The sequence below is a fragment of the Budorcas taxicolor genome, chromosome X, assembly GCF_023091745.1.
Source record: "Budorcas taxicolor isolate Tak-1 chromosome X, Takin1.1, whole genome shotgun sequence".
Lineage (NCBI taxonomy): Eukaryota > Metazoa > Chordata > Mammalia > Artiodactyla > Bovidae > Budorcas > Budorcas taxicolor.
This window is the reverse complement of record NC_068935.1, coordinates 116,627,834-116,644,468: the sequence shown is the minus strand read 5'-3', so window position 1 is coordinate 116,644,468 and position 16,635 is coordinate 116,627,834. Positions and strand designations below refer to the sequence as shown.

Genomic DNA, 16,635 nt, shown 5'->3' with positions numbered 1-16,635 from the left:
GGTGGGAGGGTCAGGGGGTAATGGCGCAAAAACTGAGCGAGGTCTGAGGGAACTACCCGCCAGACCACAGTAGGCGTCCTACTAGAGCCTGCGCCTCTCTGGCACTTTAGGCCTGAGAGGCTGCGGCTTCCGGTTATGAGGTGCCGGGCTGCGTGTTTCCGGTGTCCGGGGGAAGTGAATGCGTAAGAAAGGAAGGAAGGCAGCCGCAAGGCAGGAAAGGGAGGGACTTCCGGACCCTTCGGCATTTTACAGTGCCGGTGCCGGGTGAGGTCTCCGGAACACCTGCTCCACGACGAAGCGGGCCTCACCAAGCCCCTCTACTGCTGTCAGCCCGGGGCCACCTCGGGTAAGGAGGGTGAGGCCGAGGCATACCCTCACGTGCTCCTCGGGCGGTCTCTGCAAGGCAGAGCCTGGTCTAAGATGGCAGCCATGTTTTCCTTTCAAGGGAGGCAATCCAAGCTTTTCCAACAGTCTCTGTGAGGGCCCCGAGTTAGGACTGAAGGAACCACCTGCCTCTGAACAGGGGGCCAGGGAGAATCCTATCCAGGCCATTATCCCCTCGGTACCTGGGGCAGGAAAGGGAGGAACTTCCAGGCCCTTCGGCATTTTACAGTGCAGGTGCCGGGTGAGGTCTCCGGAACACCTGCCCCACGACGAAGCGGGCCTCACCAAGCCCCTCTACTGCTGTCAGCCCGGGGCCACCTCGGGTAAGGAGGGTGAGGCCGAGGCATACCCTCACGTGCTCCTCGGGCGGTCTCTGCAAGGCAGAGCCTGGTCTAAGATGGCAGCCATGTGGTCCTTTCAAGGGAGGCAATCCAAGCTTTTCCAACAGTCTCTGTGAGGGCCCCGAGTAAGGACTGAACGAACTACCTGCCTCTTAACAGTGGGGGTCACAGAGAATCCTATCCAGGCCATTATCCCCGACGGTACCTGGGGCAGATGGGTTAGACTGGGGCATCCCTAACCTCCTCTTCAGGCCTTTCAGGGATTTGAGGGTTTGCCTCTGAGAGTATTGGTCTCATGTCAGCAGAGGGAGGAGTCTCAGGCCCTGCCAGAATCCAAAGTGAGGGCACTGAGCTGTGACTGAGACCCCTAATCACCCAAAGATGGAGAGGGTCCCACAAAGCTCTGCAGGTGCTTTCTTCCTTGTGCATCCCCAGGCAAGTGTAGTCTGATGAAGTTCTGCTCATTTCCACTTCTGGGGTCTCAGAGTGGTAAGGACTTTGAAATAAGGGGACAACATCACACCAGTAGAGCACAGGAACACCAGGTCTTGCCAAAAGTGAAGTGATGACCTTCTGTTCCCTAACTCAGAACAGAGCCACTGTTCTAAGCCCCAGTGAGCCCCAGGCAGATCTGGGAAGTAGGAGCTAAAGCACACCCTGGTTATTTCCACAGAGTCCTCAGGGCAGAGGCAAATCAGAGAATAAGGGCTCGCAGGACATTGCCCTCAAGGAAACCTGTAGACCCGGCCTTCAGTAGAGGCCTAGGCGGTATTTATCTACCTGTTGACGTGGCCCAACAATCTCATCTTCTTTCCTTTAGGTCACTCAGTCACCTGCCCACTTGCCTGCTGCCTTTGTTGGAAGTCATCATGCCTCGGGGTCAGAAGAGTAAGCTTCGTGCCCGTGAGAGACGCCAGCAGGCCCAAGTTGAGCCCCAGAATCCGGTAGGTGCTCAGGCCATTGTGGGAGTGGGAAAAGAGTTGCCTTCCTCTTTCTCCTCTTGCAAAGCTATTTCCTAAAGCTCACTTATTGCTTGGTCATATTGCAATCCACAGGGTCTTCAGACAGCCACAAATACTGAGTCCATCCAAAGAGGCCATATAGATGAGAAGGTGGTTATAATGGTGTATTACCTGCTGTATAAGTATAACTTGAAAGAGCCTATTAGCAAGGTGGAAATGCTGAGAGAAGTAATCCAGATGTATAGGAGTCACTACCTTGAGATACTCCAGAGAGCTGCTGAGCACATGGAGATGATCTTTGGCCTTGACCTAAAGGAAGTGGATCCCTACCGGCACATCTACATCCTTGTCAACAAAATGGAAGTAAGCTGCGATGCAAGGCTGATAAATCGGATCGAGATTCCCAAGACAGGCCTGCTGATGGCTGTTCTTGGTGTAATCTTCATGCAGGGCAATTGTGCTAGTGAGGAGCGAGTCTGGCAAACCCTGAATGTGATGGGGTTATTTAACGGGAGGAAGCACTTCATTTTTGGGGAGCCTAAGAAGCTCATTACCAAAGATTTAGTGCAGCAGAAGTACCTAGAGTACCGCCAGGTGGCCAATAGTGATCCTCCATGCTATGAGTTCCTGTGGGGCTTAAGAGCCCACGCCGAAACCACCAAGATGAAAGTGCTAGAGTTTATGGCTAAGATCCATAATATGGTCCCCACTGCCTTCCCATCCTTGTATGAGGAGGCTTTGAGAGATGAGGAAGAGAGAGCCCAAGCTAGAGCTTCAGCCAAGGCTCGTACTGCAGCCCTGGCCAAGGCCCGCTCCAGTGCCATAGCCAGCAGTTCCTCCCACTCCAAAAGAGTCTGAGGCAGATTCCTTACTTTGTCGTTAAAAAGAAGTTCACGTTCTAAGTAGTAGAAGGTTGGGGCGGGGCTGCAGACAATACTGTGCATAACATATCTGTGTTTTTGTGTTCTATGCAATATCTTGGAAAATTTTAAAAATATTGTTCCTTTTAATAGAAGATTTAAGTAGCTTTGTAATCCAGATTTCTGAGTGATATTGTTCAAACACTGATGCTATGGGTGAGATCTAAGAGTAAGAGTTTTATTATTTTGTATAACTGGAAAAGTTCCACCTTACTTAGTAATTTGGAATAAGATAACATGGCAATGGATAAGGCATTACTTTGGAAATGTGAAAAACTCAGCGTTGTAATAGTTGTGGTCAAGAAATGGATAAATTAAAGATAAAAATTCTTGGTTTCATTTATTACTTTTAGTCTGTTGTTTCATAAGATTATATATATATATACACACAGAGAAACAAATTTGGATATATTTAGCTTATTCAAGAATGTAGGAGAAATAATATTGTCATAAATTAGACTTCTTTTTCAGTGGCCCATTTTTTTCCTCCAACAATAATTAGACATCTAATCTTTGCAAAGCTACCTGTTAGTATGGGGAATACTAAGGTGAACAAGAACCATTCCTTCTTATAGAATTTTAAAGTGTTGGAGCAGCTATGATGTAAGGAATATTGTAAGATATCCCCTACAACTAAAAGGACAAGTCAAAAGATGGTGTGAGAACTTGGGGTATTTAATCATGAGTAGTCTAAATACCCTGTGGCAAAGGGGTTTGAGACCTTGGGAAATTGCAAGTCCTTCAGTGGGAGGTAATTTTAATTAAGCTGGGTGGTAGGTCACGTGAGTTCAAGTGATAGGCAGAGACTAAAATCTCAGATGCTCTGTCTCAGATTAAGAGACTAAAGCCTGGAATAGAAAGCTGCTTTTAGCGCTTACTTCAAGGTCATGTATAAAGCAGAGCAATCTTCACCTGGGGCAGGAATGGAAGAGGTCCTGTGCTCTTTTTCCAGTGTAGGAGAACACAGTCCACAAAATAGGTGATTTGTGTTTATTATAACAAGGGAGTGTCTGAGAAATAAGGGTGTTCCTTATATGAGGTGGGGCTTCCCTGTTGACTCAGATGGTAAAGAATCCGCCTGCAGTGCAGGAGACTGGGGTTTGATCCCTGGGTGAGGAAGATTCCCTGGAGAAGGGCATGGCTACCCGCTCCAGTATCCTTGCTTGGAGAATCCCATGGACAGAGGAGCCTGGTGGGCTATAATCCCTGGGGTCACAAAGAGTCAGATATGACTTAGTGACTGAGCAGGCATGCATAGTGGGTTTAGTGGTTTTATATGAGGTGGGATGCTCTGAAGCCACTGTGCTGGCAGTCGTTGCCCTGGGCTGGGAGAGACACAGTCCATCCAATAAATGGACATTTTTATTAGATTCTCTGGAATGTAATTTGGTAAACTCTTAAGAACTAGATTTGTGAGGGAGGTAAAATAATTGCAAACACAAGCATCTGGGATGGAAGGGAAGATATAAGGGAGGGATGGAAATAAACTCTGACACAAATTCCAGGAGTTTTGAGTTGCATCAAACTGGGTAGAATCACCCACACCAGAAATAAATATCCTAAAAAAATTATATAGCAAGTAACTTAGTTTAACATGCTAGACAACATATTGGCTGATTTCTTGTGCCATATCCTAGAGAGCTACAAATTCTATGCTATTTCCTGGATTTAAGGAAAAAAACAGGGGAGGTCTGTAGGTTTTAGGGGGAAAATAATTATAATAATAACTAAAATTTAGCAATATCCAATCAATGCATGCCAGATACTGTGGCAGTGTCTTATATAAGTCACATTCCAATATTCCTATTTACGTGAATATATGTGAACCAAGAGCAAGAAGACTACTTATCAAATCCATTTCACAGATGAAGAATCTGAGGCTCACAGAATTCTGCTATTTTCTTCAGTTCACCTGGCATGTAAGTGACAGAACTGGGACTAGCACCCTGATCTGAATTCCTCTACAGCCTACACTGTTCCACCACTCACAACTTGAGGCCAACTTTCTATCTTTTAATTCATGTCTCCTCATTACTGTATGGTATCTCCTGGGAAATACAAAAAGAAGGCATCTGCAGCCAGTGGACTAAACCCAGGTTTATTAACAAGGTGAAAATGAGAACTAAACACTGAGTGGGGACTCTCTATGGCCTATATTTGCCTAAGGTTCTCCTGCCCCTATCCACAGGGTTCTTTTAGAGCTGACTCTACCCAGTGCTGGTACATGGTACCAGATCCAGCCCTTTCCAAATGACATGGTGCTTCCCCTGAGTTTTCCTCAGTGTACCCATATGTCCATATCTGGATCCTGACCTACTGTCTAGCTCTCCCCTGCTTCCTTTTGTAAGGCTGTACTCTGCTCCCAGTAGAACAGAAAGCCCAGAATCACCCACCTTTCCCCTGATTTAGAGCATTCCAACTCCCTGCAGACATCCCCTATCTGTCTCATCCTCAGCATGGAATCTCTCCGAAAGCAGCAGCCCCAAGCACTATTGTTAAGCATGGAGGTGAAGTTTAGAAGTCTGCTCATCTGCTCTGGGTGCTTCCACCGTACTCAAAAGTTTTTTCTCTAAATTGGCTTACTAGTAGATTAGGCACAGAATCTACTGGTTCTTCCAGAGACAGTGAAGGACAAAAGCCTGGTGCACTGCAGTCCATGGGGTTGCAAAGAGTCAGACACAACTTAGACTAAACAACAAAAATAAGGTTTTAGAAGGCAGATGAGGTTAGAAAAAAAAAAAAAACGAATTTAATCAACTGACTCATTTGAGACTGGCAACTGAATCTGCACACTGATGAGTAAGTTTAACTAAGTGACCAAGAACCAAAGCCTCCTTTATAAGTGGTGGATGAAAGACCAAGGAAGTCACTGTGTCACAACCATCTGCAGAGACTGGATTCTAACAGACCCTGTAGCCCTTCCAGGAGGTTATGCTAGTATTCCACAAATCGCCACAGATTTAGCAGTCAACAACAAGACACATTTATGATCTCACATGTCTGTGAGTGAGAGATCCAAGTTGCTTCTGCTGGTTTCTCTGTTCTGGGTTTCACAAGGCCCAAGTTAAGCTTTCAGCTGCCAGACCTCTCCTTAAGTGTTCTGGGAAGAATTTCCTTCCAAAACTATTCAAGTTTTGGCAGAATCTAGTTCTTTGTGATAATAATACCAAGGCCCTGTTTCCTTGCTGACTGTTAGCTGGACCTGCCATAGTTTCTCCAGGCCTCTCCCCAGTCCTCACATGTGGGCCCATATATTTTGAGTCAGCAGTTAAACTGAATCCTTCTCATGCTTGGCATTTCTCTTAACTTTCCTGTCTGCTGCATCTCTCTTCTGCAGCAAGCCAGAGAAAGTTCTCTGCTTGTTAGGTGTCATGTTATTAGATTTGGTCTATCCAGGTAATCCGGTATCTTTATTTGAAAGCTGGTTGCATAACCTTACTAAATCTGCAAAGTGCCTTTGGCCATGTAGCATAACATATTCACAGGTTTCAGGGATAAGGGTATGGGCATCTTCATGGAGCAATTATTCAGTCTACCGAAAATGTCTCCCAGGGAGACATGCCACCTTTCAGAAGAAAACAGAAAAAAAAAACAAAAAAAAACACCATTATTTTCCTGACTTTTGTCTGTATCTGCCTCAGAGGAAAACCCTGGTTTTCCACTGTGCCTAAAGACACCTGTACAAGCGTTCAGGCATGTTCATCAAGTGATGGGCAGCAGAGGCTCACTAGTTGTGATTTTTGACCATGTACCAAAGGAAGAAGAAAAGTCTCGGTGGATTGAGACTACTCTAAAGGTAAGTGCAGAACGGTACTATTTAGTGACCAAAGATGACCCTTCCCTGCTAAGATTTACAGTGTCATTTAGAAAATTGGGAGAAGGGGATGACAGAGGATGAGATGGTTGGATGGCATCATCGACTCGATGGACATGACTTTGCATAAACTCCGGGAAGTAGTGATGGACAGGGAAGCCTGGAGTGCTGCAGTCCATGGGGTCATAAAGAGTCAGACATGACTGAGAGACTGAACTGAACTGAACTGTATCTGAAAACACCTGTCACATAGTGGGCACTAGAAAAAGTTGGAGTGTTTCAAGGTAATTTTTGCTTTCTCAGAAACGTCTCCAAGAATGAAGAGGGCTTTTACATACACATTGTAAGTGTACCTTACTGATAATCTCCTACTCTGTTTGTGGAGAGACTACACGTGCTCATCACATTTGTCTTGCTCTGCTCCCTGGACACATGGGGACACTGAATTGTCCAGTCCACTTGTGTTAGAAAGGATTTTGTGATTACCCTTGCCACTGAAATATGAACAGAAAGATGTTTGTTCTTTTCAGATCAAGGCATTTGTCAGTGTGCTACCTCGATGCTTTCTGTTCAATTCAGCAGCAAATGTGCAAAGTCTGTGTTGAGATACGGATCCTCATGGTGGAAGCAGCCTAGATCCTTGGGTTACCTGACAGCAGAGACACTGGCTAACTCAAGGCAAGCTTTATGTATAGGACAGAGAAACTTTTGTAGTGTCATTCAGGTTTCAGGCTTCTTCCTACATTCCTGCTAGCAGATACCACATGAATAACATACACTCTATTTGTGTTGCCCATCTTATTTAAATATATTGATTACAATAGAAATAGTGCATATGTTCTTGATGTTAAAAATTTTTGAAAAATATGGATAAATCCGAATCTCATTCCTTATTTCAATCTCTAAAATTCAGTCTTACGCAGAAGTAACCCTAATTTTTAAATGTTGTATTTACATTAAAATATATTCTGGGCTTTTTTCTTACATAATATAAAGTAGGAATATTCAGTGTGAGGTTTTAACATGCATGGATAATAATGTATGTATTATTTTGCTACTTGTCCTTGTCACTTAATGAAATGAGTGCAGGATCTTTCCATGAAAGCAGGTATAGATCTATCTCACTCTTCTACTTCCAAAAATTCTAAAGTGTGTATGTGCCACAATTAACCATTCTCCTTCTGAAGGGCACATATGTTGTTTTCCATTTATTGCTATAACTAATAGAACTGATACCAACATCATTAAACATGTTATTGGGCAAATGTGGCTATTTTCTTATAGGAAAGACATAGAAATAAACATTGGATTGAAGCAGAAATACTGTGTTGATTGTAAGTTTTTATGAATATCACTGCTATTCTGTTTAAATAATATGTACCAATTTATACTCTCACATATTAATGTATGTATCATAAACTCAGGTGTTTTATTCAATCAATTTTAAGCATAGATCAATCTTTTATGTGAATATATATATATATATCCTCAATGTTATTTTGTATTTCCATTTTCTAATTATTTTATTGAAAACTATCACTCATTAATAAATTCCTCATCCATACAAAGCAGGATTTTTGCAAAGTATATTGAGTACTGGGATATCTCTGGGTGCGTGTTTTTAAATTCTCTGTCAGTAAGATTCTTTCCAATTACTTTAAGAAGCAAGGATTTGGTTAGAATGACTAGATCCCTGAGAAGAATCTAGACAGGATATCTTCAACTAATAATGACAAGGAGGCATGGTGGGTAAAGAAATTTCCAGAGTCCATGAGGAGGGCGACATACTAAAACAAGTCCTGATAGCCCAGGGCAGGCTGGCAGTCAGAGTTCTAAATTTGGACTTCAGCACATAGTGGTAAAGGGAACAAAAGGAGAGAATATGTGGAACCTTGGAGGGTCGTGGACAACTTCCGCGAAAAGGCTTGGAAAATCTATGAGTCATTATCAGCTTAAAGTTGCAGAGCAATCTGAGTGGGTAGATCTACTGGTTGAAAGGACCAGAGATATGCCTGATACCCCTCCCTACCTTAGAATCCTCCTTGCTCACTGTCAGGCAGAGTACAGCTAGCTCCCCTGTGTCATTCAGTGATAACATTAATGAATATTGAGAGATACTTAGAGACCTACCCCTTATCACTCCTCTGGTGGTCCTGTGCATCCTGGCCAGTGTACCAGAACTGATAGCTGTCTTCATGCCTGAGGACAAAAGCCATTTTCTCTGTGTACAGAGCACTTCCAGCACTGAAGCTAGAGCTAGAACATTAAAAAATAATCTAGATGCTATCCCCTCCTTGGGTTTCCCTGGTGTTCAGACAGTAAAAAAGCTGCCTGCAATGTAGGAGACTCAAGTTCGATCGCTGGGTTTGGAACATCCCCTGGAGAAGGGAATGGCTACCCACTCCAGTATTCTTACTTGGAGAATTCCATTGAGAGAGAAACCTGGCAGGCTGCAGTCCATGGAGGGTCACAAAGAGTCGGACACATTTCAATGACTAACACTTACCTACTTACTTATCCCTACCTTAGACTGCTTCCCTGAGTTCCTGAGTTCTTTGCAGCCATAAGGCAGATATCTGGTGGTCTGTTGCCACCAGATACTCTCTGGGGTAGACATATGGCTCTTGGTGTGTAAACATTTTACAGATTGGGTAGAGAGAATCACTGCAAATAATGCAGATTGAGACTTTGGGATTGACATGTCTGTGCATGCTCAGTCATGTTTGATTCTTTGAGACCCTATGGACAGTAGCCCACCAGGCTCCTCTGTCCATGGGATTTTGCAGGCAAAAATATTGGAGTAAGTAGCCATTTCCTTCTCCAGGGGGTCTTCCTAACCCAGGTATCGAACCTGCATCTCCTGCATTGGCAGACAGATTCCCAGGTGGCTCAGTGGTAAAGAACTGGCCTGCCAGTACAGGAGTAGCAAGAGACACAAGTTTGATCCCTGGGTCGGGAAGATCCCCTAGAGTAGGAAATGGCAACTTACTCCAGTATTCTTGCCTGGAAAATTCCATGGACAGAGGAGCCTGGTGGACTACAGTCGGTGGGGTTGCGAAGAGTCGAAGACAACTGAGCACATGGACAGGGGCATGCACACACACACACCTGGGAAGCCCACTGAACCTATTGATACTTTATTAGGAGCAAAAGTCCATACCATTCAGTTTTCCTTCATTTTTTCCCCTAATGTCCTTTTTCTGGCCCAACATCCCATCAACAATAGTACATTGCATTTAGACATCACTTCTCCTAGGCTCCTCTAGACGTGACAGTTTATCATATTTTCCTTATTTTTGATGACCTTGACAGTTTGGAGGAGTATTTGTCAAGTATTTTTAAGAAGGTCCTACTTTTGGTATGTCTTTGATATTTTTCTCATGATTAGACTGGCATTATGGGTCCTGATGAGGAAGGCCTCAGGAATAAACTGTCATTTTCATCATATCAAGGGTACATTATCAACATGACTTAACAACTGATGATCTCACCTTGTTCACCTACCTAAGGTAGTGTTTGTCAAATTTCTCTACTGTATAATTATTGTTTCACTCTCCTTTCCATACAGTACTCTTTGAAAAGAAATCACTATGTTCAGCCGACACTTAAGGGGTGGGGAGTTATGCCCCTCTCCTTGAGAGTGGAATAGCCATATAAATTGTTTGGTATTATTCTCTACATAAGATGTTTCTATTCTCTCTGATTTATTTATTCAGTCACTTATTTATGGCAATATAAACTCATGGATATTTATTTTATATTTTGGGTTATAATCCAATATTAGGTTTGTTTTCCTGCTCATGTTGTTCCATTGCTATTAGTCTTTTTGCTTCTAAGCCCTCTCAGAAAATACAGCTTAGAAAATGTCTGCAATACTAGCCCATGTATGCACATATAGCTATAATTATTTATATATCTGTCCATCTGTATATTATAATTAATAAACTAATATTAATACAATATTAACTAAAGTCAATAGTTTACATTAGGATTCACTCTCTGTATTGTATAGGCCTTAAAGATTTTGACAGATACCAGTGATATGTATCCACCATTACAGTATCATACAGAAGAGTTTCACTATCCTAACATCCCTCATTCTTTGCTTTTTCCTATCAGAGTCTTGATATACAAATGGGTTTCTTGGAGACAGCATACAATTGAGTCTTTTTTATCTGATCTGACAATTTCTGCCTTTTAACTGGTGTATTTAGAGTATTCACATTTAAAGTGATTATTGATATACTTTTACTAAAACCTACTATTTGTGTAACTGTTTTCTATTTGTTGCATTTGCTATTTTCTATATCCTTTGTGTGTGTGTGTGTGTGTTTCCTCTGGTATTAACTGAGCATTTTATGTGATTTTATTTTAAATAGAATAGTATTCAAAGTTATTTAAATTCCTTATCTGGAAATTTCAAATTCTGTAAAGTAAAAACCTAACAAATGTTAACTGGATCAACAGTTACCACTAAACTATTGTGTTTACCTTCTAACTATTGATGATTGTTGATTATGAGTGTCAGGTATATTGGGTCCATTTTACTCTTCTCTGTGTGGTTATATACCATTAATAATTTCTCTGGCAAAAATGTTCATTCTAAATATCATATCTTTATACCACGTTTTCTTTCTCCAGTAATCTGTTGATGAGAAATTACTAAACTCATTTTAACAGGTGTGCTGACCTTGATATAGAGACCAGATAATGACATCCCAAGGGAAAAAAATTCGCTTGAGCTAATCTCAGTTACATAGAGGCATCGACTACAGTAAATAAATTCATGGCATATCTAATATAGAAGCGAATAGAGAGGCTGAGTTCAAGAAATGTGAAGCTATTATAACATTACAAAAAATTGTCAACTGGAATTTCTTGACATTAACAGATTAGAGGATAAAATGCATTGGATCATGTCCAGGGGTGTAGAAAAAGCTTTGAAAAATACTTAACACCACAGTAAAAAAAAACCTTTAGTAAAATAACATTTGAAGAGAATTTTCATTTCCTAAAATCTACAGCAAACTTAGATAAATGTGAAATGTTAGAAGCATCAAAGTCAGAACAAAGACACAGATGTTATGGTACTATTTCTACTGCTTAAAAGTGGCCTGGAATATATAACTAGAGGAATAAGAATATCAAAATAAATAAGAGGAAGGAATATTGAAAAAAATGAAGTCACTCAGTTGTGTCTATTCTTTGCAACCCCACAGTATTTAGCTTGCCAGGCTCCTCCATCCATGGGGTTTTCCAGGTAAGAATACTGAAGTGGGTTGCCATTTACTTCTCCACTGGATCTTCCTGACCCATGGATCGAACCCAGGTGTCCCACATTGCAGACAGACTCTTTACTGTCTGAGCCACCAGGAAATCCCCCAAAACAGAGTTTGTTCTGTGGACCATATGGGGAGCTAACCGGCCACTCCCAGAGATAATAAACGGCAACAATATGAGCCTCTAATTACAAAATCCAAAGGAACCAGTGCACAAAATACTCAAGTGAGTAAGAGACTCCAAAAGCTGTTGTATATAAGATTACTATACCAAAATCAGGAGCCTGGCCACACAAAATCAATAGCTAATTAGAATAATTAAATAGAAAATTTAACAGCAGCATTATCCATAACAGCAGCAATATCCAAAACTTACCTAAAAAGAAATTTAACAAAATGTACACAGTCTTTTTGGAGGCAACTATAAAAATGTACTGATAGAGAAAGAAATCCCAAATAAATAAAGAAGAACACTAGGTTTATTCATAGGGGAAAGAATACTGTAAATATGCCAATTCTCCTTAAACTACAGATTTACTACTTGCTCTGAACTGAATTGTGACCCACCCCCATCCCTACCCCTAATTCATATGCTGAAGCCCTAACCCACCCTTGTGATTGTATTTGAAAACAGGGTCTTTAAGGAGATTATTAAAGTTAAATGAGGTCATAACAATGGGGCAATAATCCAATTAGGCTGCTGTTCTTGAAGAGGAAGTGATACTAGATATCACTCTTCCTCTGTGTATTTACAGAGAAGAGTCCCTGTGTTCAGTTCCAGTTCAGTTCAGTCACTCAGTCGTGTCCGACTCTTGCGACCCCATGGACCTCCCTATCCATCACCAACTCCTGGAGTTTACACAAGCTCATGTCCATTGAGTCCGTGATGCCATCCAACCTGTGAGAACAGCAAAAAGTCAAGAGGAGAGCTCTTAACAGAAACTGAGTCTGCCAGCACCTCTTACTGGAATTACTAGCCTCCAGAACTGTGAGAAAATAAATTTATGTTAAGACACTCAGTCAGTGGTATTTTGTTACAGCAGCCTATGCATGTTAATACACTGCCTCATATGTAGCTGCCAAGATGGCAAGCAGACTTGGGCTGCTGTTTCCTAAACTCAATCCTGGAGAAACTATAAAAACCAGAATGAAAAGAACAATACCAGCAACAAAACAACATAAATGAGAACCCCCTGGGAGAGACTAAGTCTGTGTTGAACTAGAACCTGAGTGTGGGCAGGCGGGGGCATGCCCTGAAGTTGAGACAGGTCTGTAGCCTGCAAGAGAGGCAGACAACAGGATTGGTTGGAGGAAAGATTTTAAGGTTCAGCCTGTGGTTCCTTTCACTGTGACTTGGGACCATGGATTTCTACTGCTTCACTGAAGGAACCTGAGGGATCTCCTCAGAGCCCACCTGACTGGATGGCAACCAAAGTTTGGTATTGTTTTTAACGGTATGAGTCCAGAGGCTGTGCAGTGACCACCTGAAACCTCTTTAGAGGATGAGGACTGATTTTTTTTTTAAGTTACTATTATGATCAAATATAAAGAATGGAAAGAATGAATCACACTTAACAAGGATAGGTATTCTTTCATGAAAAAAATGCATACACACACCCACTTGTTAGCGATGTAAATATATTTCTTAGTATGAATGAAAGTCAAAAAATAAAGTGGGCACACTGGACTGTGCAATGTTAGTAATACAAAAGATCTGAATCTCACAAAATTCTGTAACTTAGCCTTTTCTCCTTAGAAAGTAGAACTTTTAAAGTAGAAGTTTCCCCAAAGTCTACGTATGGCTGGCGAACAAATGGCTATGGGCCAATGTGCTTTTTCTTTTACAGCCGGCCGTTCGTCCTGGGAACCTGCCTTGCACTGCAACTTTCCTGTCTGGTATCTAGCCTGAAAGTGAAAGTGAAATTGAAACTGAAGTCGCTCAGTCCGACCCTTTGCGACCCCATGGACTGTAGCCTACCAGGCTCCTCTGTCCGTGGGATTCTCCAGGCAAGAATACTGGAGTGGGTTGCCATTTTCTTCTCCAGGAGATCTTCCCAACCCAGGGATCAAACCCAGGTCTCCCGCATTGCGGGCAGACGCCTTACCATCTGAACCACCAGGGTGTCTAGTTTAGGACTTATTTATTTTCTGTAAAGTTTGCAGTAGGGAAACAGCTCAGAGTTTTCAGAGAGTATTACCCAGGAAGCCTTTGAAGAAGCAGCTAAGAGGACACCCTACTCCCTGCCTCCACCTTGAGGAATGATGCAACAATCTCCCCGCACATATAGAGGGACCCGCACACAGCCTCATCTTTGCTTTCACTCCTGGGAAGCCCAGGGCAGAGCTGTCAGCAGGAGGTATGGGCTGACTTCCACCTCCAGGGTCTTAGGTCTCTGGAGGGGAGAGGCGAGGCTTAGAATTGTGGGAATACGCTTCCCTAGAACAGAGGTGACATCACAGAACTCCGCTCTGATCTGCCGCGCGCTAAGAGGCCCATGGCATAGCCGTTAGGCCCAACAGCCCCTCAATTCTACGTTGAGGTCTCAGGAAACGAAGCCTTTGATCTGAGGCTAATGGTCTCAGATCAAAAGCGGAAAACATCTCGGCCTTTATTTGGAGTTAAGGAGAGCAGCCTGAGCAAGGGTACGCTAAACCGGGCACACGCACACACTGTCCCTGCGGTCTCCCCTGGGAGGCCCCGGGTCGGGCTATCAAACTACGGGAGGGACGGGTCTCGGTCTGGTGGAGGGGAGGGGCGGGGCGGGGGTGCTGTGTGTGTGTTGGGGGGCGGGGGGAGGAGACATGAGTGACAACTGAAGACCCTAATAGTCCAAGCCAAAGGGGGTCCCATCAAACCCTGCTCCTGTTGTCAGTTCTGGCAGGCCCCAGCAGGGGTCGCCAACTAAGGCTTTCCTACATTGCCTCCTCGGACGGGAGGGTCTCAGGGACGGAAGGGCCTTTTTGAAAGCAGTTTAGCTTCAGAGCAGCAGAGGGGAGGATGGCCGGGCCCTGCAACAGTTGACAGGATGATTCTAAATGTGAACTGAGAAGATTTTAGACCGTACCTCACAGAGCCTGGACCTGCCAGCCTGCCACACTGACTTATCTTTAGGAGTCTCGGGGGCAAGCTGATCAGGGAGCCTTGTGGGTTCTAGAGCAGTAACCTCACACAAACTTGCAAAGGTGATCTTGGTTAAAGCCAGGGAGGAATCTCCCTGTTGAAGGCGCTCACAGCATCTCCTCCCTCCTCCAGGTGCCCTCATTGTCTGTCTTCCTGCCCACACTCCTGCCTGCTGTCCCTGATCTGTGTCATCATGCCTCGGGGGCAAAAGAGTAAGCTCCGTGCCCGTGAGAAACGCCAACAGGCCCGGAGTGAGGCTCAGCATCTCCAAGATGCTCAGGCCTCTGCAGTAGAGGAAGAAGAGTTCCCCTTTTCCCCTACCCCTCTGCTTGGTGGTAATGTCCAGAGCTCCCCTGCTTCTGGGTCAGATAGAAAATCCCAGGGGTCTGGGAGAGCCCCTTCCACTACTTCTGCAGGTGCTTCATGTACCAGATCTGATGATGGTGCTAAGAGCCAAGATGAAAAACCAAGCACCTCCCAGGCATTACCCAGCACTGAGTTTTCCTGTAGAACGCCTCTAGACGAGAAGGCAATTCTGTTGGTGCAATTTCTGCTGCGCAAGTATAATCTGAGAGAGTCCATTACCAAAGAAGATATGATTAAGCATGTCATCAAAAAGTACAAGAAGCACTTCACTGTGATCCTCAAGAAAGCTTCTGAGCTGATGGTGCTGGCCTTTGGCATTGAGGTGAAGGAAGTTAACCCCACCACTCATTGCTATGCCCTTGTCAGCAAATTTCAGTGCACCAGTGATGGCAGACTGCGGGGTGAGGAGATCATGCCCAAGACCGGCCTGCTTATGACCATCCTCTGTGTGATCTTCATGAAGGGCAACTGCGCCACTGAGGAGGATGTCTGGGAGGTGCTCAATGTGATGGGGATATATGCTGGAAGGAAGCACTTCATCCATGGGGAGCCCAAGAAGCTCATCACCAAAGATCTGGTGCAGGAAAGGTATCTGGAATACCGCCAGGTGCCCAACAGTGATCCTCCACGCTATGAGTTCCTGTGGGGCCCGAGAGCCCATGCTGAAACCAGCAAAATGAAAGTTCTTGAATTCTTGGCCAACATTCATGATACGGTCCCCAGTGCCTTCCCATCCTGGTATGAAGAGGCTTTGAGGGATGAAGAAGAGAGAGCCCGAGCCAGATTTGCAGCCATGCTTCGCACCAGTGCCCTGGCCAGTGTGCATTCTGGGGCCAGTGGCCAAGGCAGCTTCCCTCACCTGTAGTGAAATCTGAAGCATTGTCCTTAAGTAGTTTGGGCACTTAAAGGGATCACACTGCATAGCATATTTGAATAACTTACAGGTTTATGTTTTGTTGTTGAAAGTTTTTAAATGTTGCTTAAAAAATGTTCCAAATGTTGTTTAAAAAAAAAAACTTTAGTTCAGAATCTAAATGTATGAATGATATTGATTACACACTTAATGTTGTTTATGAAATTTAAGAGTAATAGTTTTGCTATTTTGTTAAACAAATTAAACAAACAACCTTCCATCTTTTTTAGTGATCTGGAATAAGAAAAGATAGCATTGGAATAGGCATTTCCTTAGAAATGTAAAAGAAATTAGAGGTAAAATAGTTGGGATCAAAAAAAAAGAGAGAAGTAAAAGATGGTGAATTCTTGTTTTCCCTTATTCCTTATATTTTCTTGTTCTGTAAAATAAAAGTTATATACCTGAACTTGCTTTGTTTATTCAGTAATGTAAGAGAAATAAAATCATACTAAATTGTTCACTGTTTTTTCCCTTTAAACATTAATTGAGCAGTTGCTCTTTGGAAGGCTCCATGTTAGTATGTATGGAGGGAGGG

General features: G+C 43.4%; 1 protein-coding gene across 1 annotated transcript; it reads left to right on the top strand.

Annotated features, from left to right (window-relative positions):
- Positions 1-1,594: 1,594 nt before the first annotated feature.
- On the top strand, positions 1,595-16,052 carry LOC128069631 (uncharacterized). The gene is given in 4 exon segments (XM_052662752.1): positions 1,595-2,539; positions 6,281-6,403; positions 14,241-14,437; positions 14,954-16,052. Coding segments are annotated over 4 exon segments (2,364 nt in total).
- Positions 16,053-16,635: the final 583 nt, after the last annotated feature.